A 27,418-nucleotide genomic window follows, 5' to 3' on the forward strand; every position below is an offset into this window, starting at 1 on the left:
TGTGCACACACATCACTCACCCCACTGTGCACACACATCACTCACCCCAATGTGCACACACATCACTCACCCCGGTGTGCACACACATCACTTACCCCAGTGTGCACACACATCACTCACCCCGGTGTGCACACACATCACTCACCCCAGTGTGCACACACATCACTCACCCCGGTGTGCACACACTGCATTGCTCACCCCAGTGTGCACACACATCACTCACCCCAGTGTGCACGTACCACATCACTCACCCAGTTTGCAGACACCACCCACCTGCATCCACCCAGTCCTGAGGCGGCTGCCTGTCCCCTCCCCTCTGCCTCCTTAGGAAAAGGAGGCCCATCCCAGTGGGGTCGGAGGGTGGGGTAGGCAGGGTGTAAGTCTACAGGGTCCTCAAGATAGGGTCTCACATTCAGGAGGGGCTGCAAATTAGACATTTGACTTTATTTCCAAGTGAAACTTTCAAGCAGGCACAGAAGCACAGCACCAGGACTGAAAGAAGATGCTCAACACCCAACATGGAATAGTATTGTAACACCACACTGCCCGGCATGTAGCAGGAACTCATATTTTCTCTAACACCAGTAATTAAACAAGAATGTTGTGTTGTATATTTGTGTTAAAGTTGTTCATTGGTTCCATGTAAACATTTAACATAACGCTTTCCCCACCCCCCACTTTTTTTTTTTTTAAATAAATGGGAGCTTCAACCATGGGGAGAGGCACTGGCCTCTCTAAGCCTCCTCTAGGCCCTGCTCTGGCTGGAGGTCAGAGGGCCATAGGTGCACTCTTCATCACTTTCAGACTCTTCCTCATACTGCCCCGTTCCATGTGTGGCCAGGAGAGTCAGAGGAGAGGGTGAAACACAGAGCAAATGGAAGCCTTATCATCCCTTGGGTTTGGGGAGGCTGAATCTGGTCCCACAATCCAAGCCCAGGCGGGGCGCTGGGATGCACGTGACTCAAGAGAGCCGGCAAATGCAGGCAGAGCCAGTGATCGCCGATAAGGACTGCAGCTCTTCTGAGGCTGGGGAGGCCTCGCCCAGGAAGGCTGGAGTCTTGTCACTTGAGGACATGTCACCAAGGATTAAAAATAGGTATGTTTCAAAGACCAAAGCAAGAGCACATTTAATTCCAACAAATTCAAATCCAGGCCCATCTCCCCTGAGTTGTCGCTGGGGGGCACCCTGGGCACCACATCCTGGTGGTCTGGCTATGCTGAGTAACTGCAGAAGTGCTGGCCACAGGCTACCCCCTCCCTCAGGAGAAAGTGTGCCCGGCCCTCTCAAACGGTCACATGGTTTCAGTCCATGGACAGTGAGTGGTCCTGTGTGCACCATTGACCATGGGAGCACTGCACCAGGGGGTCACAATAGCTCTGGCCACAGTGTATCATGCAGCCCACAGGGCTGCTGTCCTGACCTCTCTCTCTGTCCTGCAGTTGGCCTGGGGTTAGTTTTTCAGTGCCTCAGGGGTGATATTAAAAAGCATTTGGCCGCTGAGTGAGCACTGGCAACAGTGGCCAGACCACGCCCTGTATGTGACAAGCAGCCCAGTCACACTTGTGACTGATGGGCCTCAGGCTGACCCGGCCTCAACACTCCTGGGCTCCCAATGTCTCATTGCTCTTTAGCTGGAGAGGACCTGCTTAACTGCAGCGGGGCACTTGGAAAGATCCTGGGCTTTGGTATCCCACAACTCTGGGTTGGAATCATGCCATTGACCAACGCTACTTGATCTGCCTGTGTTTCTGTCTGTCTGTCTCTAAATTGGAAGCCATGCCCCTGTAACTGGATTGTAGGAAATAACATGCAATGATGGGTGTGGCGTGCAGCCTGCTCCTTCCCTCTACTCCCCAAAGGTTTTGGAATAAGCCGGCCTCCTCCATCTCTCTAACTCTCCATCAATCTCTGCAGTCACCTTCCCGCCTGTGCTCCTCTGGCTCACTGCTGTTGTTTTCTGTTGACTCTGGATTACTTTTCCCCTTGTCTCCTTTTCATCAGCTCCTTGCACCCCAACAACCCTCCCAGGCTTTCCCGTTGTGCTCAAATCCCCACTTCCTTAGCCTTCCCTGGCGGTTGAGCTCAGTGGTGTATGCTTTTGTTGGGGGGTGGGGAAGGAGAGCAGGCTCCCTTTCCTCCTCCAGGCTGGCATGCAGATAGAATCAGTCCTTGTGCCCAGGGGGATGCAGGACCTCTCATGTAGAGCCCCTTTGGCCTGCCTCCCCAGCCCCACAGGCAGGTACTACCTGCACCCACACTCTGCCACGCTCATGCCCTCGTAGTGGTACTTGAGGGTGGGCACTCCCATGTCATCCTTGTAGAGGATGGAGATGGGGCTCAGTTTGGTGGGCACACAGCAGGCTTTGCCCACCTTTGTGGGGAACTTGAGATGCACCAGGGTCTGCACGATAGCGTGTTTCGTCGGTGTCACATCATCAGCCAAGGGGAAGAAGCAGCCACCCTTACACTCGTAAGCTTCGTACTCCTTGGGGGCAATGATCCAGCTGTTCCAGCCAATGTCCTCGAAGTTTACCCGCAGGGAGGTCTTCTGACAGTGGCTGCCAGCCCCGGTGCTCCTTTTCCGCCTGGCTAAAGTCGATCCCGCAGCCACGTGGCCATCTGCGTCCTCCTCGTGGCTGCTCTCACCTGCCTCTGTGGAGCCCTCCTTGGACAGCTTCTTGAGCACGCTCTCTTGCTCATGGCTGATCATCTCCCTCAGCTCCAGCCTGGTCTCCTTGGTCCCACTGCTGTGGTCATTGGAGAAGACGACAAAGAAGGGCTGGTTTCTGGAACCTGAGGGGACACTGATGTCCAGCTTGTCACAGCCCTTCCTGTGGCTCTCCACAGTCACTTCTAGCTTATTTTTGCTCTTGGTGGAGTCGGACCGGACCCAGCGCTTCACGGCGCTGGACACTTCCAAGGTCTCCCAGCCCTCATCCCGAATGTCCTGGGACACCAGGAAGGTCTTGGTCTCCGCAGCACTATCCCAGGCATCTGTTCCATCCAGAACATCATAAATGGCCATGCTTCCTTTCAGGTCATGAGAGTGGTCCATGTGATTTTGACAGGAGACATAGAGTCGGAGCTCAGCTCTGGTGATCTGCTCGTGCCTGGGAATGGAGATGTTGAAGAGCAAGATGTGCTTCTGGAAGGGGAAGTCCTCCGTGGCAGTTATGGAGATGGCATCTGAAATGCAAACACACCTGATGGGCATCTGCCGAAGGGTCTGTTTCCATGACACTGAAGCTGAGTCTCAGGGTTTAGACAGAAGAGCATCTGGGATAACAGTTTTGGTCTGTGTTATCTCTATTTGGTTTCACCCAAGCCCTTAAGGTATAAGAGTATTTTCAAAGGTACAATTAAGATCTTCCAAAGAAAAGCAAAGGCAGGAGATGCCTCCAATTGGGATTGACAGTTCCTACTGTTTATTGAGCATCTACTGTGTGCCAGGCATTACACTGGGAGCTTTGCAGTGTAAATTTCACCTTAATCCTCGCACTCACCCTGGGAGGATCTAATTATTATTCCACATTTGCAGATGTGGAGACTGGGATTCAAGGCAGTTAATTGCCCAAAATGCACACAGCTAGTTAAGTATCCTGGGACTTACTAGCACACAGCTAGTGAATACATAAAGAAAACAGCAAAACTCACTGTCAGATCCTGAGTGAAGATCCTGAGTACATGAATTTAAAGGCGAGATCCTGGGTGGAGACAGTGAAATCCCAATATTAAGACAATATCAAAAATCTCAGCCTCTAAACAGTGTATGCATTGTTTGAAATTGTAATTTCTGAACAAAGCGAAAGTGAATAATTGGTTTTAGTGTTTCAGGAAAAAAATCTATTAGCTTCAATTGCTTTGTCATGTCAAGCAAGAATGGGGCTTGCCTTTTAGCCACATAGTTATATCAATATCCCATTTATCCTGGGCTGACACTTTGTCATTAGCACACTCCTGCTATACCACGGCTGGTTCACAGACAGGGAAAAGAGGTTGCATTTTCTGGGCACTTGCTATGCGCCCACATGTGTGGAGACCCGGTGCTATAGGGAAACCTAGCTGGCAGGTTTTGAAGTGCCAGTCCTGCCTCTGCAGACCGGTTAGGTCTGGCCTGGATGTGGTATGGAGCCAGGCCCCTAAGCCATTTGCAAGTCTCAGACCCAGGAGGGGAGAGGCCCTGTGCTCCTGGACATTCAGAGGGAGACGGCAGCAGCCGGAAAAGCCAGCTCTGCAGACGGACAGGCCTGGGTCAGAATCCAGCGGTTTAACACTTCCTAGGTGACATGGGTGGGTACCCTTGTGGCTGCAAGCTTTGACTGAACAGTTTCGCTGTTCAGGAACTTATTTCCCCTGCATCATGTGAGCTTGACTGAGTTAGGACATAGGTCCTAGGTCCCCGTTTGTTATCTACTAGTCCTTCTAAATCAGATACATTTCTATTTAAAAACAATTAGGTTCTCTTTCAACACTTCTCTGTCAAAGAATTTTATCTGATTTTTAAAACCCTTTCACAAGAAAGGAATAGCTGTGCTTTCAAAGTTTAAAAATATACCAGTTAGTTGGAGGTGAAATAGGTTGTCTGTTCTGTTTTGAAGTAGGAAGGGGACAGGAAGGGAAGGGGGAAAGGAAGAGAAGTGAATCAGAGGGGAGAGACCGAAAGAAGAGGAGAGTAAAGAGAAGGGGTGGAAAAAAGGGAGCTGGCATCCCTGTGCACCTGTGTGTGAAATGTGGCACACAGCCTGGGGAAGGTGAATCCTTCAGAGCAGAAGCGCCGAGTGGAACTCTCAGTGACCATGGAAATGTTCTGCAGTCTGCACTGCCTGATAGGAAAGTCATTAGCCACACATTTGAAAGGAAGCTGGTGAGGCTAAAGAACTAAGTTTTACTTTTATTTCACTGTAACTAATTTAAATGGAAGCTTGAAGAGCCTCCTATGACCAGCGGCCTCCACCCTGGGGAAAGCAGCTGTGGACCTGTGAGTCCCACCCCAGTGCGCCCGGTGCAAGCAGAGACTCTACCTTCCATGCTGAAGCTCCGCACGATGTTGGACGCTGGCGTAGTCGACTTATCAGACGTGTACCTGTTGTATAGATCGATCATGTACTGCGGTGGCTCCACCCTGGTTTTGTCCTGCGAAGGGACCCCGCTCAGGTTAAGGCTGCGCAAGAAATCCACCTTCATGTTCTCCAGAAACATCTTCAGGTTGAAAGTGTGCTCCGGCAGCTCACCTCCAGGCACCCCCAGTGGGTTGTGGGCGTTTCCCCCAGCAGACCCTCGCCCCCAGCTCTGCAGTGGCTTCCCCTGCAGGGAGCCGGCCAGCAGGGACAGCAGGGGCAGGGCCACCCATAGTGCCCCAGGACACATCTTGGGCCCACGCAATCACCCAGAGAGGAGACTGCAGGTGGCCGTGCTGTGTTAGCGGGCACGGGGAGGAGCCGGGAAGGAGCGGGCCAGCATCTCCCTGCTGTTTGCTCTGAAGGAACCGTCCTGGCCAGCACCCACTTTCGCCCGCTGCCGGGCTGGATTGTCTTCCACTTGTGCTTATCTGGTCCTCGATGCCGTGCTCCGACGTCTTATCTGAGGGAGCCTTCCGTTAATGAAGGCTCTATAAACATCTGACAAACACACAAGGCATGTGGGAAGGACACGGCCTACTGTAAGGAATCTGTGCTTCTCCAGGGGGTTATTGCCCCCTAATTAGGATCCTTTCTCATTTCCTTGCCAGGGCTCTTCAGAAGAATCTCCAGGCAGGATGACATATGCTCCATCTCCTGGGCCACAGTAGTGAAGAATCCAGGAAACAAGACCGAGAAGTCCTCCAAATATAGAAAGGACAGCGCAAGAGCACAGTGAACTGTGGGGGCTAGGGAGATGGGGATAGTGTGGGGACGACATCAAGGCTCAGAAGAGGCCTGCTCATTGCAGAGTCGGAACCTGCCAGCAAAGCTCCCTGCTCTGTTGGTGGGATGCATTGCTGAGCAGTAGAGATCACGGGTGAATATGGCTCTCGTGCAACTTAGTGTGGTGATGAGTCAGACTAGACAGAGGCTGGGATCTCAGCTCCCTCACCGATTCCCTGCAAATGTCACCTGGAACAAGTCACGGCGCTCTTGGAGCCTCCCATTCAGAAGATAGTTGTGGGGTTAAGAGGATGCTGTGCCCCAGGCTGGCTTGGTGGCAGCATTCTGGATGCCCCTTCTCCAGCCCACACGTGATTGAGTTGGAGCCCCGGGTTCCCCCAGCCTGCTCTGTCAGAGCTCCACAACACACTGCAGCCTGCGGGGAGCTCCCCACATCCCTGCATCCCAGCTCTGTCACTGGCCTGTTGTGGGGTGGTCTTAGCTCACATTGACCTGGCAGCCATCTGGCCCACACTCATCAGCAGGGAGAACCACGCAATCTGGTAGACAGGGGAGTAGGTGGGTTGTTCTGAGACTGGTACATGCCAAGAAGATGATCCCCTGGCCTTTGGAGGCTGACAAGCTGTGGCCCAGGAAAGGGCCCTAGGGACTGTGTTAGAGCAGTGTGTCCACACTTAGACTCTGTCCATTTCCATCATGTGTGGCTTTGAGTACAGCAAAGAAGGAGCATGGTTAGAAATACTCCAGGGTATGCTGTGCCTGGTGGTTTACTCTAGGGAAGATGCTCCACGCTGGTGAGGCTGTCGGGTAGAGGTTGCAGAGAGCTGAGCAGGTTCAGGGGGGTGCAGGAGGGGCCGCAGCATGCTGTGGTCAGATTGCAGAGGGGGATGGGTGAAATTAGGAGCCCCTGAATGGCTGGGCCTGGATAGAACTTGCTATCTCTGTCCTTTGATGACATGGGCCAGGGGAAGACGGGAAGCGTGCTGCTTCAGAAATGCTGCTTGGGAAGAGGACTGGAAGTGTGCTGGGCTTTGATCCAGCTCAGTGCAAGAATTCCATGGGGCAGAGAAAAGATGAATAAATGGGTGCCATGCCCAAGAAATGGAGCTGCAAATGCAGAGTGGGGTGTGGTCCGGAAGGAGTGAGGACACGGCAGACGCCTGCATTGTGGTCTGACCAGGAGCTTTTCACACACGAGAGGCTGAGCAGAGGGATAGCCTAGGGGCCTGGATGTGCTCCGGTAGGAGCAAGGGGCTGCTACCTGATGTTATTTTTCAAATGTGACCTTTTTTCCCGGTTATAACAGTAGTCTATAGTGCAGAAAACTTGGGAAATGGAAAACATTATTAAAGAGAAAATAAATAACCTACAGTTTAATTATCCAGTGATGCTCACGGTTAGCATTTTGAGACACATCCGCTCCACAATCCTATATCTGAAACCCTTATGGCCAAGAGTGTGTTGCGACTTTGATAGTTTCAGATTTGGGGGATTTTGTATTGTGTATACACAATAACATTCCCAAAGGGGTCAGAGACGACACCTTATAATGACACACATGAATATTTCTGCAGTGAAACAAATAAAGACACAAATGTCCATTCAGGTCAAGTTTTCCCAGAAAAGGAATTAAAAGAAACTTTAGGTTCTCAGATGGTTTTTTATTTGGGGGTCTCAGATGAAGGACTATGGAACTGACTATATCCAGGGTCATCACAGCTGCCTGTGGGTGCTGGTCACACAGACTCTGACATGGATGGCTTTCCCTGGAGCTGTGCAATGCAACATGCCAGTGTATATCTGAAATGATTTGCCTCACAAACTCAAGGGATCAATACGTTCACATCTCTTTTATTGTTTTAAATGGATTGCTTGAGGTTTCCTGATCCATATTATCAGGAAGTCTGCTCTTCTCCTTTCCTGAATAGTCCAAGTGCCCCATGTGTCAATTAAGTCCAAAGGAGATGGGGTGTGAAGGTGTTAGTCCAGCTTCCTCACGCTGGGAAGCGGGAAGGAGAGAGGGGTCCCACCTGCTGTTGCTTCTCAACAACACTGGCTTTGCTGTCGGGCACTGGTCCTACATGTCTAAACGACTGCTTGTTCTTAGCTGTTGGGACGCCCTCTAGCCCAGGTCTGTGGGATGGACCCCATTAAGCAACAAGGTAACAGTGTTCTTAGACATATGCCGGGCTTACCCACCTCCGGCATGCATGCCTCTGTGGCCAGTGGCTGGGTGGAGAGAAGAGGCCAGCTATGGTCACACACCAATTCTAACCTGCCCTTTCTCAAATTTCTAGGCTCCTACAGGTGGCCTAGGTCACCAGAGGGACTCCCACTTTCATCAGGTGGTGATTTCAGGGACTTGGTTACCTTTTCATACAAATGGACCTTGGTCCATCTGAGAAAATCCCCCTAACTCTGAGTTTTAGGGAACAAGTCTCAAACTTGTTCTGATTTTCCCAGGAGGAAACAGACCCTGGGTGTTCCCTCCTGAAGAAGGACCCCTCCCTCTGCTATCACTAGCTTTGCATTGTTGGGGTCTCAGGAAGGAGCTGCCTCACTTGAGCCACAGAAGATCTTATTTATCTCTCCTTTGCCCCCTCGTCCTCCAAATTGTGTACTTTCTAATTCTTCACCGACTTCCCAGGGAGGTCCATCCACATGATTATTCAAAGACTAAAGATCTCAATTATGGTAGTCTTATGTTTCTGTACCGAAATAAAGCAAAGGCTGGCATAAAATTTAAGAAAATGTACACTAAAGTGTCTTCAATCTCTGCCTTAGGTTTACTTTCGAAGCCACTTGAGGTATACAAGGTTTGATATATATAGGCTTGCTTCTCTTTGAAAAAAATTTTTTTAATTAAAAAAATTTAAAATGTTGTCATTTGGATTCCTTTTGTCACAGGCTGCAGAAAAGCAGAATCCAAACAGGCCTAAGCAAAGTGGATTGCACCTGACTAATGAAACCTCGGTTGGCAACGGTTTGGCTTTAGCATGGCTTGAGCTACAGGACAGGCAAAGTTCTAGCCTTGCTTTCTCCTCTCTCAGTCCTGCCTTCCACTGTGTTGGCTTCATGCTCCATCTCTCTGTGTCTTGGCAAGGTGGCCAGTCACTGCAGCTGGCCTGTATCCCTTTCCCATGGGGGGCTGGGTGGGGTCAAGGAGGAGTAAAAGCCTCTTTTTCGAAGTCCTAGAGAGTCTCATGGTGTCTCTCTGACCGTGATTGGATAATCTGCAAACACTCCAGCCAGTCACCGTGGCTGGGGGAATGCAATGTCCTGAATGTCCTGATTGGCTTAGGACCCTGGGATGGGAGTGGCACAGACAGCACAAGGAGAGAGTCAGGTTGGTATGAACCCCAGAAGGGTCTAGGTCTGGGCACTAGGAGGAGGTACTGGGGAAAGATTATATAAATACCTTCCCACATCATGAAAAACTTTTCATGAACTTCATCTTTTTTTTTTTTTTGAGATGAGATCTCACTCTGTCACCCAGGCTGGAGTGCAGTGGCATGATCATGGCTCACTGTGGCCTTGACCTGTCTGGTCCCAGGTGATCCTTCCACCTCAGCTTCCTGAGTAGCTGGGACCACAGGCATGAGCTACCACGCCAGCATAATTTTTATATTTTTTGTAGAGACGGGGTTCCGTCACGTTGCTCAGTTTGGTCTCAAACTCCTGGACTCAAGTGATCTGCCAGCCTCCACTACACAAAGTGCTGGGATTACAGGCATGAGCCACTGCGTCCAGCCCATGAACTTCATTTTTAATGACTAAACATTTTCCAATGGTATGGACATATCTTAATTTATTCAAATATTTTCCGATGGTAGGACAATCAAGACTACTAAGATAATGTTGCAAGACACATTATCTTATATTGTTATAGTGTGTATTTTGTATTATTTTATTGGACAGGTCATTGGAAATGGAATATCTAGGTCAAGGTACACGTAACATTTGCAAAGCTCTTGGTAAGCATTGCTAAGCGGCTTTCCAGAAATGCTTTTTAAATATTCACTCTCAGTTGCGCCTAAGAACTCATCTTACCACACTGTTACCAATGCTTCTTTCTAATCCTTGGCAAATTAATGAACAGCAGCAACAAAAATGCTAATTTGCATTGCTCCTTAGGCTGGACTATATTTTCCCCCACTTTTTCAGGAGACAAACCACAGGATCTGGGCTTCAGCCTCCAAGGAGTTATAGCAGTGGCCAGGTCTCACTGGTGCTGGTCCAGGGCCATACTCAAGAATCACATTTGTTACCGTGCTGTGAATCTAAGGAGAGGGCCAGAGGGCACCACAGATTCCTGGGTGTTCCACAGGAATATGGCCCAGGGTAAGCATGCAATAACTAGTCATTAGTATTGCTCCTGTCAGTATATGATCTTTCTGTGACTGTTTCTCTCTCCCCCACCCCTGGGACAGCTCTGCCCTTCCTTTCTGTGGAGATGCAGAGTGAGCTGTGCTCTTCCACCAGGACTACCTCATGTCCCTCCCCACTGTCCTCCACCAAGGTCAGTTCTGACTGCCCTTTAGTACCTGCCTAGGAATCCCACACCACACAACCTCTGTGTTCCAAGAAACAGTTGGATTCATCTAACAACCACTAAAGGGCCCCAGGGCTGCTCCTCTGCTGTCAGCAATTTGACAGCCCAGCGAGTCTGCCTGGCCTTCACAGCCAGCCAAGGCTCCTCCAGGGCAGGCCTCCCATGCTTGTCTCTGCATATGTCTTTGAACACCTCGGCGTGCTCTGTGGTGGGTGCTGGTCAGGTGCCGGTTCTGTGACCTCGGCCCTGTCCTCCTGTCTCTTCTCAATACCCAGACAGTTTCACATGACTATGCTGTTGTTATTTTTAACCAAAATCTCCATAGGGTCACAAATCTCAGGAGTTTTGGATGACAGAAATCATGGCATCACTGCAATTGCTATGGAAGAAGCATAATTCAATGAACAAGAGAAGTAAATTTGACTCATCCATTTATTTCAAGCATCCTTGAAGCCCATTCCTCCAAAAAGGTGACATTGACTTCAGCGTTCCTTCATGGAGGGAGAAAGGATTCACCTTAGTTTCTGTTATACCATGACTCCAGAGCATCAGGGACCCCTTCCCTCCCAGGAGACATCACTAAAAATCCTGTTCTCAAAGCGTGGCCCTGGAACCAGCAGCAGCAGTGCCTGGGAACTGGATAGAAATAAAGCCTCAACCTGAATCAGAGACAATGCTAGGGGGCCCAACTATGTCAAGTTCTCCATGCAACTCTGATAGGCATTTTTCACAGTGGTTTTGACAAAAGAGGGAACTCATAAGACCCTTCCAAGAGAAAACACATGAATACATTGCCTAGCATGGTATTTGGCACATAGTAAATGCTATGTAATTGGATAAACATGTATCTTCTACATCCGACCCACCTGTCCCCAGCTCATACAAACAACCTGCCGGGAGATGCTGAAGGAGTGTGGCTTGGGGTTGGGCTGAGCGTGAGTGAGGCGGACTGGAGGCAGGGTAGATAGAGGGTGCATGGACATCACTATCTCTGGGAGCAGAGAGAAAGGGAATGGAAATCCCAGAAGCACCTGTTAAGGATCTTATGTTTCCAGGTTTTGGTAAAGCGAAATAGTTTTGAACTCTAATGTCCGTGTTTTGGCGCACAAGTCATAGCCAGAGCTGGCCAGCTGGCCTGCCTTCCTGGTTTCTCACTGAAACTACCTTTCAGCCCTCCCTGGCATGTGCTGCTGCAGACGCTCTTTGTGATGTCCTTATTCCACCAGCCAAGCCCAGTTCTTTCGTCCAGCTTGGTCTCAAAGTCAGCCTCTCTGTGGAGTCATCTCCATTCCTCCTCCTCCTCCAGAGTCTCCTCCTCTCACCCTCCCCTTCCCACCTCAGACATCCATAAGTTCCTCAGGCACAGTTTTGTCTCCATCCTGGCCACAGAGAAAGCATGAGTTATAAGCTTCTGCTCTGATGACATTTTATGAAGTCATAGAGAGACACCTATTGGGACACCCCAGGCCAAACACCTGGTAGTACCAGGACTCAAGTCTCCCCATTTTTCAAGTATAAAGGTTGTATCAGAAGCCTTCTGGAGTTTTCTCCCAGCCCTCAAGTTTCTAGCTGTCAGTGGTACTATTTATGTTTGTCACATGAACTAATCTATAAGAGGCCCTGCCCTTCTAGAGGATGTGTAACTTCAGAGATGGGGCCCAGCTGCGGGCCACCACCCTGCTCCCTCCAGAATGAAACAGGCCCAGTTGAGTGACATCAGCAAACCATGTCTAGACTGTATGATGGGCTCTTATGACAACGTAATGTTGACATTTTTTGCTTTAAGGGAAAAACAAGTTATTTCATAAGCACATTTCTTTTTAACCTCACTTTACTGTGTCCCAACCTCAGTGTTGTTGGGACAACCCTAGTAGACTGGGGATCACTGGCCAGGAAGTTCAGGGTCAGTGCCAGGCATGTAGGCCTTGAATCAGGCGGCCTTGAGCATCAAACTTAATTGGTCTCTGTGGTCTTGGCAAGACATCAGTGGACATGTTACTTATACTTCCTGAGCTTGTTTTTCTGCAGCTCCAATTGGGCAGTAAGTTGCAAGGTTGTTGTGAGGCTAAGTAAGATCCTATAATTTCTTCTATACATGGGAGGGGTCACTAATGATACCAGTTTCTCCTACCATAGAGTTGGGACATGTCATGTCCCCACTTGGGACCTGCCCCATTTCACATTCCAAGGTCTTCAGGGCATGCCTAGGAAAGATGGCAACTACTGAGCATCTTCCATCCAGGCACAGGCCTGGAGCCCATGCCTATGGCTGGATCCAGGGGAGTGTTCCAGCCTGCCCTCCCCAACCCCAGCAAGCCAGACATGAGGACTCAGAGTCATTGCAGGTATTTGGGGGGAATCCAGAAGGTCTCCCAGAAACTGCAAGTGCCAGAAATAGTAAGATAAAACTACTATGGGACAGCCCATGTTTAGCAAAAATAGAAAGGGAGCAGTTGAATGAGAAGAAAATGAGGGATGGAATATTTGGAAGAAAGGGACTTGAAGTTTTATCAAGCCCCAATATTTTACTTATTTTGCTATTAACTTATATCTTGTTATGTTCCAAAAAGAATTAGACATGGCAAACCAAACACTAAGTGCAGGCCAGTTTGCGCCAGCCCAGCAACCTACAGCAGCTTTAGGGGAACAATTTGGTCCCATGTCCAATTCCTGTGGGAGTAACAGAATAAAGTGGTGAGTGTGGAGGACCATCCCAGCCCTCCCCTGACCTCTGTCAGCAAGTAGGGCCATGTGCCCAGCAGGTGGGGATCCCCATGGCAGCTGCTCCGGCATGTGTCCCAGAGCCACTTGAAGCACCTCATAGGAGATGCTGAGCAGAAGCTGCAGGACTCCACTCCGGCACCCTCGCATCCCACCACCTATCAGTTCTGGCTAATCATTCTCCAGTTTCAGTGACTCGGCCTCCAGGAGTTGCCACTCTTTGGATGCTACCTAGACTCCTGGAATCACTGTGGCTGCCTGTGCAGAAGGCCAGGGAACTGGAACTTTAACATCTCCCTTCCCAGGGCGGCCGGAAGCCAAGAGGCCCTGAACACCCAGCTCCCTTGCTCGAGGCCACACTGCCCTGAGGAGTAAGTAAGCTCCAAAGCTCCCCACAGGATTGCTCCTAGCCTGCTTTTCTGCTTCACCCCGCCCTTGCCCATGTCTCCTGGGAGCACTTCCCCGATACGTCCCTCGCACAGGAATCCTGGTGTCCAGAGTCCAGCCTAAGGCTCAAGACAGACACCAGGGCTGCTTCTTTCCTTGGACATCCCCTCTTAGGAAACCACTGTGGCTTTACAGTCTCCTCTAAGACTTGGGGCCGTGTCATCTGTAGGTCCCAGCTGATGGGACTGCTATATATACACCTGTCTCAAATTGGACCCAGATTCTCTTTCAGAAATGCTGGTTAAGGAGCTTCAGGCACGCCATCATAAGGCAATATAAATGAAGGGCATAAGGTAACAATTTGGGGTGGCTATTTGGGAACAGGGCTGCTGGGTGACCCTTCTACACACAAGCTAAGGAGAAGCAGATGCAGAAGACCACATGGCCCATCCACTTTCTCATGAGTCCTTGGACCTCAGGAGAGACACCTACTTATATTGAATCTCTTGTTCCATGAATTATCAGAAGTAAAAGATCTCTGACCAGGCAACCATAGATGCTCCTTTAAACATCCCAGGTACCTCCCAATCAATCAATGTCCCTGAGGCTAGGGGATGAGGGGAAACCCCGAGAGGCCACTGTCTCTGTCTGGGGCCATGTCCATTCTCGACATCAGCCTAGGTTGGGTTTGCAGGAACCAGTGGTGGGACAGGCCCCTGGAAGGCATGGGAAAGTCTGGGTTTCTGGAACCTGGGATGGACACCAGAGAGTATGCAGATGGCCTAGGGGACTCCAGTGACCCTAAAAGAGGCTGAGTCCCCAGCAACCACCAGATGGTGTACTTACAGATGGGGAGTCAGTGAGGTTTTGAAATGGGTGACATTAAGTTTTTCAAGATACCACTGTACCTTTAATTTATTAGCTTTCCATAAAAACACATAACATACACAATCTACAGTATAGAAAGTATAATTTACAAAAATATAAAATCTTGGTTATTTTTTAGTATTCCGATGTTACTATATGTGTTATTTCAATATGCATGTTTAAACAACCCACACTCAGCATGACTATCTCTCTGGGGAATGGTGTCAACGCCCTCCTTTTTTGTTTTAAAATAAAATATATATATTAAGAAAAAGAAACCAACATTGGTTACATGTGCATACCGTATGAATAAAAGCTCTGCAGTGAAATTTGAAAGGAAACACCCATTTACACCACGATTATCCTGTTTTCCAAAATGACTATGTGGCCCAAAGTGTTCTGAACGGAGCATTTAAACAGAGCTCTTTCCGTGGGTAGGGAGCAAGCGCTCTGAGCTTTGCATAGTCTTCTTGCTCAGTCACGAGATGATGATCACATCAGCCAATGTTGTGGATATGTTTTCTTTTCAAGCCTTCAGAACAGTGGGTATGAATGATGGGCCACTTTCAGGCCAGGGCTAATTCCCAGATTCCTTCAGGGACTCAGGCTGGCATTTAAGGGGCTAGTCACTAGCAACGAAAGACCCTCAAATGATGCACTGGCGGACAGCTTTCTCTGGGCCCCAGTGATGTTGCCCATGAGCTCTGCTCTGTGTCTGCAGCTGCACCACAAGTTAAGTCCCGGCTGCAGAAGGCTCCGAGAAGGCGGCTCTGCTGGGCGTGGCTTCTTTCCACCCTGGAGTGGTCTCACCGGCAGGCACAGGTGTCCACGGACATGTTGGGGTACACCTTCAGAACCACATTCCGGTTCTCATCCAGGAAGAGGACCCCGAGGGAGTTCATCTTATCGGGAACACAGCAGGGCTCTGGGATGCCAGGGACTATGCCCACAGCCCTGACAATGCTCTGGATGGTGGCATGGTTGGATGGACGAACGATCTGCAAGGCAGGAAAGGAGGAGGGTTACCTCAGCTCTGCCCTCACCCATCCACCCACCCATGCTGTCCTCACAGTCCCAGGCCATACTGCTCTGCTGTTGTTCCCCGGCTGAGGCCATAGAACAGGCATCCACCTAGAGGAATGGACGAGATCCCAAGGCGGGGCACACAATTCCTCTAAAATCAGATGTATGCTGAGTCCCAGGCTGAGGTCTCCAAGAGGCCCCAGGCCTTCCTGCCCGTTGGCTTCCCTGAGGCATGCTGTGTCCCCAACACGGCAGGGCCACATGGGGGCGCCTGAGTGTCACACATCCCCGCAGAGCACCAGGAAGCAGGCAGAAGCTGCCCAGAGGGAAAACACAGGGAGATGCCAGCACAGCCCTGATCTCGCAGTCTGAGGAGGGCAGGCATGCTTCCCACGAGGTTGTGCTTTTGTCACTGAAGGGAAGGCCTGGCATGTGTGTGGCAGTGTGACACGCTGGACACTCACATTTCCTAGGGGCTGCTCTCCCTGCATCACCCCTTTTTTTTGTCAGCTTAGCAATTTTATGGGGTATTACCTGGACTTTACTGGGAAGACACCGAGGCTTAAAATGACTGAGTAACTTGATCAAGACTCCCAGTTAGAAAGTGAGCTGGCTTGGAAAACTGTGCCCACCTCTGACAAGATGAACCAACCAGGTCATCCACTTCAGTGCATCACCAGCCAAACAGAGATTTTTATATGCAGTACAGTTAAGGAGGAAGCCCTCCTGTGTCGGGGTAGTGGGAGGGGAGCAGGGTAGGGACACCTGCATTTGCAACATTCTGGCTGGTGTCCTGGAAGATGGGGAGGCAGCAAGCCAGGTGATAAGCTAAGCGCATGGCCGACCAGCTGCAAGCCTTCAGGGTTCCGGGCTTGCATCTGCCTGGGTCTTTGCTAGACCCTTTAAGCAGGTCTTGTCTCTCTGTCAGGCACCTCTCTCCCTCTTGCACATGCACGGTTTTGAGGAGAAGCCACTTAATTCCCAAACACATTACTGCTGCCCCATGTCTGGGTCTGGGCTTCCCCAGCTGGCTGATTTATTTAAGTTCAAATTGGATTTATGCACTGACTTTCTTTTCTGGGAGGGAAAGGCATGACGTGCCCTGGGCAGAGTAACTAATCAGGAAGAAACTATGTGCTGAGTGCCCAGGGCTGACATCACAGACAGCCAGGCTGCTGCAGGGCAGGCTGCACGAACAGGCATGGACTCAGTCACAGCCCAGGCTGGAGCGAAGGTGAGAACTGGAAAGCCTTAGGTTGGCGCAACAGACAGAACATCCCAGTGCTGTGTGTCCTGCAGACCCTGTGCATAGTGAAGGCCTATTCCCTGTGGATTCCTGCCCTGAGCTGCAAGGAGGAGGGAGTCTACAGTGGGAGAGCCACTGAGGCTAGCACTGTGCTCGTCACAGATCACCACACCCTGGGGTCCAGGCTGGGAACAGAAATGAGAGCCGTGGTGAGGATGGAGCTTCTGGGACCTGCCCTGTGTACAGGAAGTAGCATCTACTCAACCTCTGTAGATAGTTGCTATGTGGAGATGCGTTTCTAAAGAGATGGATTCTCCTGCTTTTCAAAAGAATGTTCTGATTATAAAGTCCCAACTCAACCAAGTCAATACTTCAAAAAACACAGCCAAACTCACACATATGTGGGTGGCAACTACCCTACGGGTCGCCACTTGCTGACGTATGTCTACCTATTTCCTGCCTGGAATAGATAGGAGGTACTGTTATTCCCATTTCGCAGATGGGGAAACAGAAGCCCTGCAGGCTGAGGAGCTTGACGGTAGCGGCAGAGCTGAGCCTTAGAATCTGACAAAAGGCGGAAAAAACCATACCTTAGGCATGGGGAACTCACAGGCTCCCGCGCAGTAGTAAGCATCGAAAGATTTCGGTGAGATTATCCACTCATTCCAGCCGATGTCTGCGAAGTCTACCTTCAGGTACCTCCGGGAGCACACCCTTGGCTCGTCCCACTGCTTCCTCCGGGCCTTCTGCATCGTCTTCTCGTCGAAGTCCAGCACCTGCGAGGAGGCCATGAACACCTCCTGGCCCTTCTTCCTACGGTCTTTGCGCCCTGGCCGGGGTTTCAGCGCCCGGAAGGGGCTGGGCCATAGCTGGTGCTTGTGGAAGTGCTGTGCGTGGGCGCGCGGCGGCCTCTCATCCAGCCCCGGCAGCTCGTTGTCCTGGAGGGGCCCGGTGGCCTGCGCGGCTCGGCGCACGCGGGGGTCCGCTGAGCTGTTGGGGGCTGCGTAGGGCTCAGGGTCTCCACCAGGGAAGGGGTCATATCTCTGCAACGTCACCGCCACGCTATTAGGCTCCGAGATGGCTAGGTCGTTGGCGTAGACGAGGATGTAGGGCGCATAGGGGCTGGGCCGGGGCACCCCCGGGTCCCTCTCCTCAGAATCCAGCTGGGCGGAGAGGAGCAGCTCGCCATCCCGACGGGCCGCCTTGACGATGGGGGAGATGTCCTTGGCCTGCCACAGGCCGCGCGGCGGGGGCGACAGGGCCATGGCCCCGCGGAGTAGCCCCTGTGTGGCCGTGTTCTGCGAGAGGCTGCGGAAGAGCAGGTGCTGGCGTGCGGGCGGGCCCAGGGGCAGCGAGCGCCCTGAAGCGTTCTTGGCCCGCGGCTTGCATAGCACCTCGAGCGCTCGGGGCCACCGAGGAGGCTCTGAGTAGAAGTGGAAAGTGGCCATAAGGATCGTTTCCGAGTCCTGCATGGAAGTCAGGTTGAAGAAATACACGGCCTTCTGGTCGACCACTTCTGTGAGGGAAGGAGAGACCACAGGCTGTGAAGTTCTCGCTAGTGCTCCTGAGAGTCTCCCACCCAGGGCTGGAGGAGCAACGCCCACAGATCCACACTTTCAGGACCCTCCTCCTCCCACGTTTTGCCTCCCTCATTTCGTGTAATCCTCACATTAAACTGATGAGGGCGCCCTTTGCAATCCTCAGTGCACAGGTGAGGAATTAAGGTTGAGATTGTCAATATCCCATAGCAAACAACAACAAAAAGAAGCAACAACAAAGAAACAGGAGCAGACAGGGAGGCACTCAGGCCTGCTGGACTCCAAAGCTCCTGTTCGCTCCCCCTGCCTTCTACTGTCTCTGCATGCACAAATGAACAAATGTCACTGACACCTTCATTAAGTGCTCAGAACGGCTTGGGTTGGGTCCAAGCCCTGCATCAAGGCAGCCCCTCCTGTATTTGCACAGCCCTCTATTTATGCAATCAGTTTTTAAATGCAATCATTAAATACACATCACATTAAACCCAAACATTCTTCCAAAAGAGATGAAATAAACGCTCATGCTTTTTGAGCACCTCCTAAGGGAAACTGGGATCAAAAATACAGCCATTGAGGCATCTGCTCTTTGTTCTGCCTGAGGACTTTTAAGATTGTTTGAAAAAGAAAAGAGCAATATCAGGATTACACAAGGCAACCTGACTAAATCTCCAAGGTCCAGGTAAAGACTGGGAGGTCTCAACCATTACATCTGCAACTCGGTTCAAGAATGCTCCAACTCAGCCTTCCCTGGGGCTGCCGGCCACTCCTTCCTATTTGTCTGGTGGAAGCAGGTGTTCCCCAGGGCACCAGAGCAGCATAGCCGCGTCAGCAGTTCCAGGAAGCTGCCCCAACCTTGGCAGCAGCATGAGTATCATGTCAGGTTTGAATTGTCTAACGTTCTCAAATGGCCAAGTCCGCTCTAGGCTTCTGAAGAGTGGCGAGTCTTTCCTGGTGCCTCCCTAGGATGCTGCACACTAACAGGACACCAGAGAGGTCAGGCCGGCTTTCTCCTTCCCACTGCTGCATTTCCTGACAACCAAGTGTCCTTCTGCTGGGGAATGTCTGGAGAGGAGCACAGCTCCCAAGCCCAGGAAGTGTGTGTAGGGGACACTGGGCTCTCTAGGGGCATGGATCGGGGACACACCTCTCTGACCCCTGTACCTACAGGATCTGCAGGGATTTTTTTTTTTTTTTTTTTTAGCAGAATCGCCCAGGCTGGACTTCTTTGTTTCTGTTGGGAAGAAGGCATAATTCAACTGGGATTGTTCACATACTCCCAAGGGACTATGAGCGGGAAAAGCACATCTATGGAGGGCCTGATAAATAAATGCCAGTAAAGGCTCAGGTGACACTGAAGCCATCACCTTATTTAATCCTCACAATAAACCTGCCAGGACAGTGTCGCAGCCCCTCAACATGCTCCACACATAAGCAGCAGCCCAGGGTCTATATGCACATTTGAACCTCACTTCCCCAAGCATGTAGCCTTGACTGCATGACAATGACTTCTACATTTTAATCAGCACTCCAGGGGGCTCTGGCCATCAGGGAAGTTTGGGAAGTCAGTGGCAGCTGACAGCTCACTCTGGTGCTAGTGGCTGTGCATCTGCAGCATCTGGGGTTGACCTATGGATGGGGTGAAAGTTCACCAATAATGCTGCAACCCCACCCCCAAGCTAGAAAATGCCCTAGGAACCAAGCTCCCAGGACTCAGTGGGGCCACGCCCTGAACCTTGCTTTCCCCATCTGCCTCACAGGGACAACAGCCTCTATCTCACATAGAGGATTGTCTGGAAGATCACAGAAACAGCCTAGTGAAGTGCCAGGCACAAAGGAGGTGCCCCCAAATGTGCTTTCTGCCACTTGAGTCTGCAGGACCAAGGCTGGCAGAGCAAGCTCCCCTCCATCAACTGGGGTACCTTGCATTCACTGATCCAAATATTCGAGCTGCAACCCAGCCAACACAGCATCTTGCTTTTCTTTGATCTAGTTCAAGTCTCAACTCCTCCATTGCTCTGCTAGCAGCTTCACAGTGGGGAGGAACCTTTGAGGTTATGCAAAAGGGTATAAGCTCTACCTCCATGTGACTTGAATGCCTCCTGCCAGAGGAAGCTCACCTCTCAGTGGGCAGCCTGCTCCTTGAAGACCCTCCCTGCTGGGGACTGCTGGGGACAAGATGGGTCACCCCCAGCACCAGGGCATGAGGGGCCACAGGCTGGTCCTCTCTCTGGATGTGCCTGCATGTACGCAGTGCAGGGGGCTCCAGGCTGTGGCTCAGAGAAGGGACCTCAACCTGAAATCTCTCAGTTTAGCCGAGCCCAGGCCATAACAAAGAAGCTCCGAAGGAAAGTCATTATTTCCTCTGATGTGTGCTGGTGCCCTGTGATTCATGTCTTTTCTGTCTTCTTTCTTCTCTGCCTTCCTCCCTTCTCTGTTTTCTTCCCCTCTTTCCCCTTTTCTATCCACCCTCTTTTCCTTTCTTTCTTCCTCTTCTTCTCTTTGTTTTCCTAATAAACATTTGCAAAACTCCTACTCTGGGCTAAGTTGGGCTGACTAGGGTCATAACAAAGTTGCGCAGGAGGAATTCAGCTTAGAGGGGAGACAGACTGGTAATGACAAAGATGCCCATCTTCAGTGTCTCCCCATGTCACAGTTTTATAGAGCACTGTCCAATCAAGGCCCCTGGTGTGCTGGGTGCATTCCATCTCAGGTCACCCCCAAGCTCGGAGCCCTCCATTGCCCCTAAATAAAAACCCCTTACCATGGCCTTACTTGATCTGGCCTGCCTACCTCTGCAACTTTATCTCCAATCCCCAGTCCAATCCCTCCCTTCTGCCCCTGTCACACTGGTCTTCTTGTCCTTCCAACATGTGGCTTTCCTCTCAGGACTGTGCCTCACGCTTCCTTCCACCTTCATGGTTTCCCATCCACCAGTACCACTCAACCTCTTCAGGTATCTGCTCAAGTGGAACCTCCTGCAATGGGTCCCCTGGGCTCCCGTGGCTGGACAACAGCCCCATCACTCTGTCTGCCCCTGCTTCACTGGCCTTCAGAGCACTTCCTGGCATCCTGCTGTATACTGATTTATTGCTCTTATCTTCCTAAAACATAAACTCTAACAGGACAGGGACACTGCCAGTTTTATTCACTACTGCGCCACTAGACCTCAGCATAAGGCTTAGGTGACAGTTGGAGCTCAGAGATGCATGTTGAATGAGATTGTCTGTGCAAATCCTGCCCTAGTGGGGACAAGAGAAAAGTCTGTTAACTTCAGTTAACACTGGGGGTTCCTGGCATGCTGCCCTAGAGTGCAGTAACCACAGCCTTAAGAAATCAAGAAATCCTCATTCTTTACAAAGATGCAGCTGATGATGCAAATCCAAATGGAGACAGCGGTAGCCAGGTCTTTAGCCAGACTTCCCCTTGAGCCTCATTGTTCTCATCTTTAAATCGGAACAAAATTGTTTATTAATTATGACATTCTGAGCTCCAAGTGTATGTGCTTGGCCCTATGTGGAGTGTTCTGCATGCTTGATTCATCATTTTCACCATGAGGAGAGTAGGGAGGGGTCATTCATTCTGTGGACAAAGAGCTGAAGCTTCAGGGAGGGTATGCAATTTGCCTAAAGTCACACAGTTGGCAAGGGGTGGAGTCAGGGCTTGTACCCAGCTCTGTGTGACCCCAAGCTCACGCCTTTTGCTCCTCCATGTGTTCTGGATATGTTCATGATCTACCTAAGCGCTAATGGACAAAGATCACGTGCTCTGAACTGCAGCATGTTTTGCAAACAGAGGTCATTATTTTGGTATATTTGAGTTCTGACTCCCTAAGAAGGGAAAGACCGACTTTATTTAGACAAGCTGATCTCTCAGTGGCTCTTGGGAATTCTCAGAAGTGTGACCAGGTCCACTTTGCTGGGCACTCAGCCTCCTTCCTGAGGGCAGTGGGGATGGTACTGGGGGAAGGGATGGTACTGGGGGAAGGGACACCCAAAGGTCTGTCCAGCCCCACTGCTGGTCAACTCTTAGGCCAAGAGCAGCCCCTCAGATGCTCTGCCCTATATAAAATGATTCCAAGACACTTTGGACATCTGTCCCTTCACCCATTGCCCCTCAAACAGCCACCAGGGCAATCAGTGAGAACGCTGGGCTTCGATGCCCGCACCAACAGAAGCTGGAGGAAGGGGCGGTGGGAAGGGGCAGTGGGCCAGACGGTGCTGCAGAGAAGAGCAGGGAACTAACACGGATTTAGTATTTAGTGCCCGTTTCCATGCAGGCTCTAGGGTTGAGGTTCAACTCCTGCTTGCATTCCTTACTAGCTGTGAGGCCTCAGGCAAGTCATGGAAGCACTTTGTGCCTCAGTTTCCTCACCCATACACTGGAGAGAGTATTTGCACCTCCAAAAGTTATTGTGAGATCATCTCTGCAGAGCGCACTAACAGCACTGTGCCTGGCACCCAGTAGAGGCTCAGAACAGTTGTGGCCTCAGGAGCTACTGCCACCCTCAGGGCACCACACCCTTGCTCCCTGACCTCCTGCCCAGTGGGAGGCCTCACTTCTCTTCCAGCCCCTACAGCAGGAACCTGAGAACTCTTTTGCCTCTCCCCCTCCTGCTTTTAACCAATCTCCAGGCCCTGTTTGCTCTGTTTCTTGTTTCTACACAACCATCCTGAACACAGCATCTTTCCACCCTACGTTCAGGGCTCCAGCTCAACCACAACAGTGGTCCCAGAACTTTGTTGCCTCTTACATCACCCTCATGCCTCAAAAGCAAATTGTCTATTAAAGGTGAAAGATTAAGATCCTTACTATGTAAAGAACCTTTGCATATCAGTAGGAGAAAGGAGGCACTCCCATACAAGGAGGTAGTTTCCACAGGAAAAATTGCAAATGGCCAGCAGGCATGGGGAAAAGCTCAAGATGACCAGTAATGAAAAAAAGTAATTTCAAATGGAAATACCTGCAAGTTTTATCTGCATGCTGACAATATAATCCATAAAAGATATATCCACGTATATCTCACATATATGTATCTCACATATATATCTCAAATATATTCATATATCCATATATATCTTACATACAAGGGCAAAACAATGGAGATATAGATAGTGCAGAGATAGATAGATAGATAGATAGATAGATAGATAGATAGATAGATAGATAGACAGACAGATATGGCTGGAATGATTCTACCAAAATATCATACTAACAATTCTGGTTATATCTGGCTGTGATTAGGGATGACTTATGTTCTTTACTGTGATCTTCTATAATTTCCAGGTTTTCCCAAATAAGCATGCATTTATTTATAATCTCTCACTTTTTCTCCTTTATCCCTCTTTTCCCCTGCAGTCCTTCCTCTTCCTCCCTCTCTCTCCCTCTCTCCTTTCTCTCTCCCCTCTCTTCTTCTCTCTCTCCCTGGCTCCTTCCTTCTGTCCCTCATGCATGCACATTGTATATTGCCCCATTGCCTATGGGGGAACAAATTCATAATACTCATGGCTCTCCACAGCCTGCTTGCAACCTATTTGTCTGCCTCCATCTCCTGCCTTTCTCTCCTTGCGTTATCATTAAAACCAAACTCCTGGCAGTCTCTGACACAGTGGACAGCTTCACTTCTGTAACTGGCTAAGCCCCACCTGCCCTTCAAGGTGGCTGGGGCCTGGCTTGCTCTGGGAAGGCTTTCCTGGTCCCACCCAGAGGCCCTGTCCCTGCCAGGTCAGTGCGCCCTTGGGCTCCTGCAGCACCCCTGCCTTCCTTCCTATATGGCACCCCCCAGACCCACTGCCCTATTCTGCTGCTTCCTTTGATCTGCCCTGCTAGTTTACTTTTCTGGGCATCTTTGGTGTTCCCTGAGCTTATAGCATCTGCCACCAAACCAAGTGTTTAGGAAATACTTGGGGAACTGAAATAAACTTGAATTTTGGCATTTTTGACTAGTGAGTATGTAGTATTATTCTCACTTTAGAGTTGAAGAAAACCAACTCAGTATCACATTGTTAGGTGACAAAGCTTACATTTAAACACAGGTCATTCAGTGGGAATTAGGGGTGGTCTAACCTTAACCCTTAGGGTCAGGCTCATAGGCTTTCTCCACCGATGCAGATTTAAAAAGGAACAAAATGCACTTCAGGGAGAAATGAGGGAGGGAATGAAGGGGTGGCTGGTGAAATAACAGCAAGAGTTAATACACCATTGACACTTACATGTGTCAGGAATGGTGTAAGCACTTGACATATCTCAGTTTCCATTAAAAAAATTATATAAGGAGGGGAGCATTATTAGCTCCATTTTAGAAGTGAAAAAAACTGAGTCATGGACAAGTTCAGTCCCTTGCCCAGATCGCAGAATTGGGATTTGGACTCCACCAGGCCAGCTCACAGCCAGCACTTGGCAGCTGAGCTGCGCTGTCCGGTGGCAGGGGAGGTATAGTTACGTACCACAGGCTGTGGGAATGGAGGCACTTGTTGTTCAGGAAGAGGTGCTGCCCCACTGAGGCAGCAGAGACCCACCACTGGGGAGCAGGCTGAGACTGGCATGTTCTCAGACCACAGCTGAAGTCTCCCACATGGGTGGCATCATCTATGAGAGAAGGGTCCCTGCCCAAACTCATACCTCCTCAGACAGGTCACTGGATCAGGAAGCAGGCACATCTGAGGGCAAGCAAGGGGCTCGGCGTGAAACACTTAGATGAATCAAGGGAGGGGAGGATCAAGCAACTTACTTAGCCCATTTAATTCTCACTTCTTCACTTCACTTTACAGGAAACTGATGCTCAGAGAGGTAAGCTAACCTGTGCCACAGCACACAACTGGTAGCTGGTACAGCTGGGATTTATACCCAAATGTGCCTCAGGCTTCCAAAGAAGAGGGATGTGTCAGACACTCCAGACTACCAGAATCCTGATTTCCCAGGCTTGTCTGCTTCACCCTACCCCTCCCAGACCCTGGTCATAGCTCTGATGGAGATGACAGGGTGTGGGGAGTGACAGTGAAAACAGCAATGGCTTGGTAGATGGGAGGTGCCAACCCCTGCCACTGTGAACAACCCCTGAATCTCAGTTTCCTTATCTGTAACATGGGAATGCTGGATTTGAGACACTGTCTTCAGGTCTTTTTTGAGATTAATATCCTGAACTCCACTGCTACTTGTACTACCCCCTTTCTGCGAAAACAGAATGACACAGCGGGCATCTCCATGCCTGGCTGCAGCAAGTGGGTGGGCTCAGAGGGCAGGCTCACTCGTGTTGCAGCAGTGACCCTGCTGGCCTTGCTTCCTCAACTACAAGGCTTCAAGGATTGAGTTAATAGAGAGGCAAGGTCAAGTTTAAACCCACAGGAATACACACAATACTTAGCATGATTCTTTGTGCTCCCAGGGGAATCCCATACATCAACAGTTAATCTGACCGGTGCTGGGCTCTGAGCTTATACATATGACCTCATTTCATCTTTCCTTCAACCCCACAGGAGAGATACTGGCAAGCCTTGTCCATTTTATCGATGAATACACTCAAGTCCATATAGCTTTAGTGATTTACCCAAGGTCATATTCATGCCAGATGATTCTTAAGTGGCTAAATTTAATAATGTTCCTCCAGAAATGGACCCCACATAGCGCAAGGGAAAGTTATGAGTGAGGATGGAGTTAGACCCAATTGGCCTGCAGCCCAGGGCCACTGACCTGGTGAGTTTGCTAAATAGAGGAGGAGGGCATGGGGCCTCTTTGTGGCAGGTGCTCCCCAGTCCATGGTTATGAGAGACCATGGATGTTACCTTGAGTCACACAGCCAGTGACAGATCTGACCTCAGGCTGTCTAGCCCCACAGCTGGGCTTGTTTCCCTCCCCCTTAGGAGGGGAGCCTGTAGACTGCAGATTTTTCTCCTGTTGAATGGCCTCATCCTCTACAGAGCTGCAGAAGACCCCCACCCACATTTTCTGGAACATTATTCTGCAACCAGGAGTAATCACCATGACAACCAGGGTCTTCTCACCACCTCTGCAGCCCCTCTCTACCCACGGCCTGCAAAAGTTGGCAGGTTGCTGAGGCAGGAGCCTGGAAGTGCTCTCAGAGCAGGGCAGCATGGGCCTCTGCAAGTGCCCTCTGCCCAGCTCCAACCAAGGGGCTGAGGAAGTGGAAAGGTGGGACAAAGGCCGGAGACAGGCAGAGTGTTCCCACTGCCTAAGCCTCTGGGCTCTTCCTTAAACCCCTGTGGTCTGAACACTTCATGCCAGTGTGTGGGAGTCCTCAATCCCCGGCAGCTCAGGCCCTTCTCAGTCCACTCTGCTTCCCTGGACACAGGAACCATGGCTGCCACCAGCTAGTGGCTCCTGCTTCCTAACAGGGCCCAGTGCCTGGAACTTCTGTCAGGGCTGCCTATGTTCACCGACTGTGCCCTCCTCATTTGTAAAGTGCCCACACAATTGACCCTATCACAGGGATACTCCCCTGGCCCATGTCCCTTCTTCCACTCTGTGCTTAGAGCCTTGTGTATGGGGTAGTCGGTGTCCAGCAATGTGGGAGCACCCCAGGGGCAGGACCTCTGTGCCACCCTGTGCCACTCTTGGTGCCCCACTGGAGGTTCAGGGCCTGGCATGGAGAGATCAGTGAATTATTAGTGAAAGAATGAACCACCCACCCGTTGACTAGAAGAGGAAAAGTAGAGGTGCACGGGTGAGGAGACAGAAAAGTGAGGAAGGTGGAGAATTAGGAGAAGGGGTCCTGGAGCACCCTCTACTTACCCAGCCTGGCCCTGAAGCTGCGGACCGTGTTGCCCCCTCCCGGCCGCGCGCCCCGCCGGCTGTACTTCTCATAGAGCCTGTGCATGTGGACAGCGACCATGTCCTGGGCGCCGGGGCCCAGCGTGGCGGCAGGGGGCCGCTGGGGATCCCTGTCCCCCTGCAGGCTGTCTGCGGCCGCGGGCAGTGCGGACCAGGCGGGAGCCCTGTGGCTGCCGGCCGCGTCCCGGAGCAGCAGCAGAAACAGCGGCAGCAGCGGCAGCAGTTGGGGTCCGGGGCCCTGGCTGGTCCGAGTGGGGACACGAGCCATGGCGTGGTGAGGGCAGCAAAGGGCCAAAGTCCAGGAGGAGGAAGGTGAGCGCGGGCGCACCGGAGGTTGCGGACTGACCTCGCGGCAGTAGGACGCGCGGGCAGAGCCCTGGCAGCAGGGCGCTGGATACCGGGTTCCGCGCGGGGCGAGGGGCTTAGCGGAACAGG

The 27,418-nt window shown here is 51.0% G+C and overlaps 2 protein-coding genes across 3 annotated transcripts; both read right to left on the reverse strand.

The window, feature by feature from the left end:
• Positions 1-1,759: 1,759 nt before the first annotated feature.
• GDF2 (growth differentiation factor 2) lies at positions 1,760-5,547 on the reverse strand. The gene is made up of 2 exons (XM_011950326.1): positions 5,023-5,547; positions 1,760-3,187 (listed from the first exon to the last, which is right to left on the reverse strand). The coding sequence occupies exons 1-2, from the start codon at positions 5,366-5,368 to the stop codon at positions 2,244-2,246; spliced, it is 1,290 nt and encodes a 429-aa protein (XP_011805716.1). The 5' UTR covers positions 5,369-5,547; the 3' UTR covers positions 1,760-2,243.
• Positions 5,548-14,406: 8,859 nt separating this feature from the next.
• Positions 14,407-27,412, reverse strand: GDF10 (growth differentiation factor 10). Of its 2 annotated transcripts, none has more exons than XM_011950328.1 (3): positions 26,945-27,412; positions 17,252-18,174; positions 14,407-15,390 (listed from the first exon to the last, which is right to left on the reverse strand). In XM_011950328.1, the coding sequence occupies exons 1-3, from the start codon at positions 27,249-27,251 to the stop codon at positions 15,199-15,201; spliced, it is 1,422 nt and encodes a 473-aa protein (XP_011805718.1). In that variant the 5' UTR covers positions 27,252-27,412; the 3' UTR covers positions 14,407-15,198. The 2 variants fall into 2 exon arrangements, with proteins under 2 accessions (XP_011805718.1, XP_011805717.1); XM_011950327.1 differs by having other exon boundaries at positions 17,252-18,177.
• Between the last annotated feature and the right edge of the window lie 6 nt (positions 27,413-27,418).

Source organism: Colobus angolensis, unplaced genomic scaffold (genome assembly GCF_000951035.1).
Source record: "Colobus angolensis palliatus isolate OR3802 unplaced genomic scaffold, Cang.pa_1.0 Scaffold306, whole genome shotgun sequence".
Lineage (NCBI taxonomy): Eukaryota > Metazoa > Chordata > Mammalia > Primates > Cercopithecidae > Colobus > Colobus angolensis.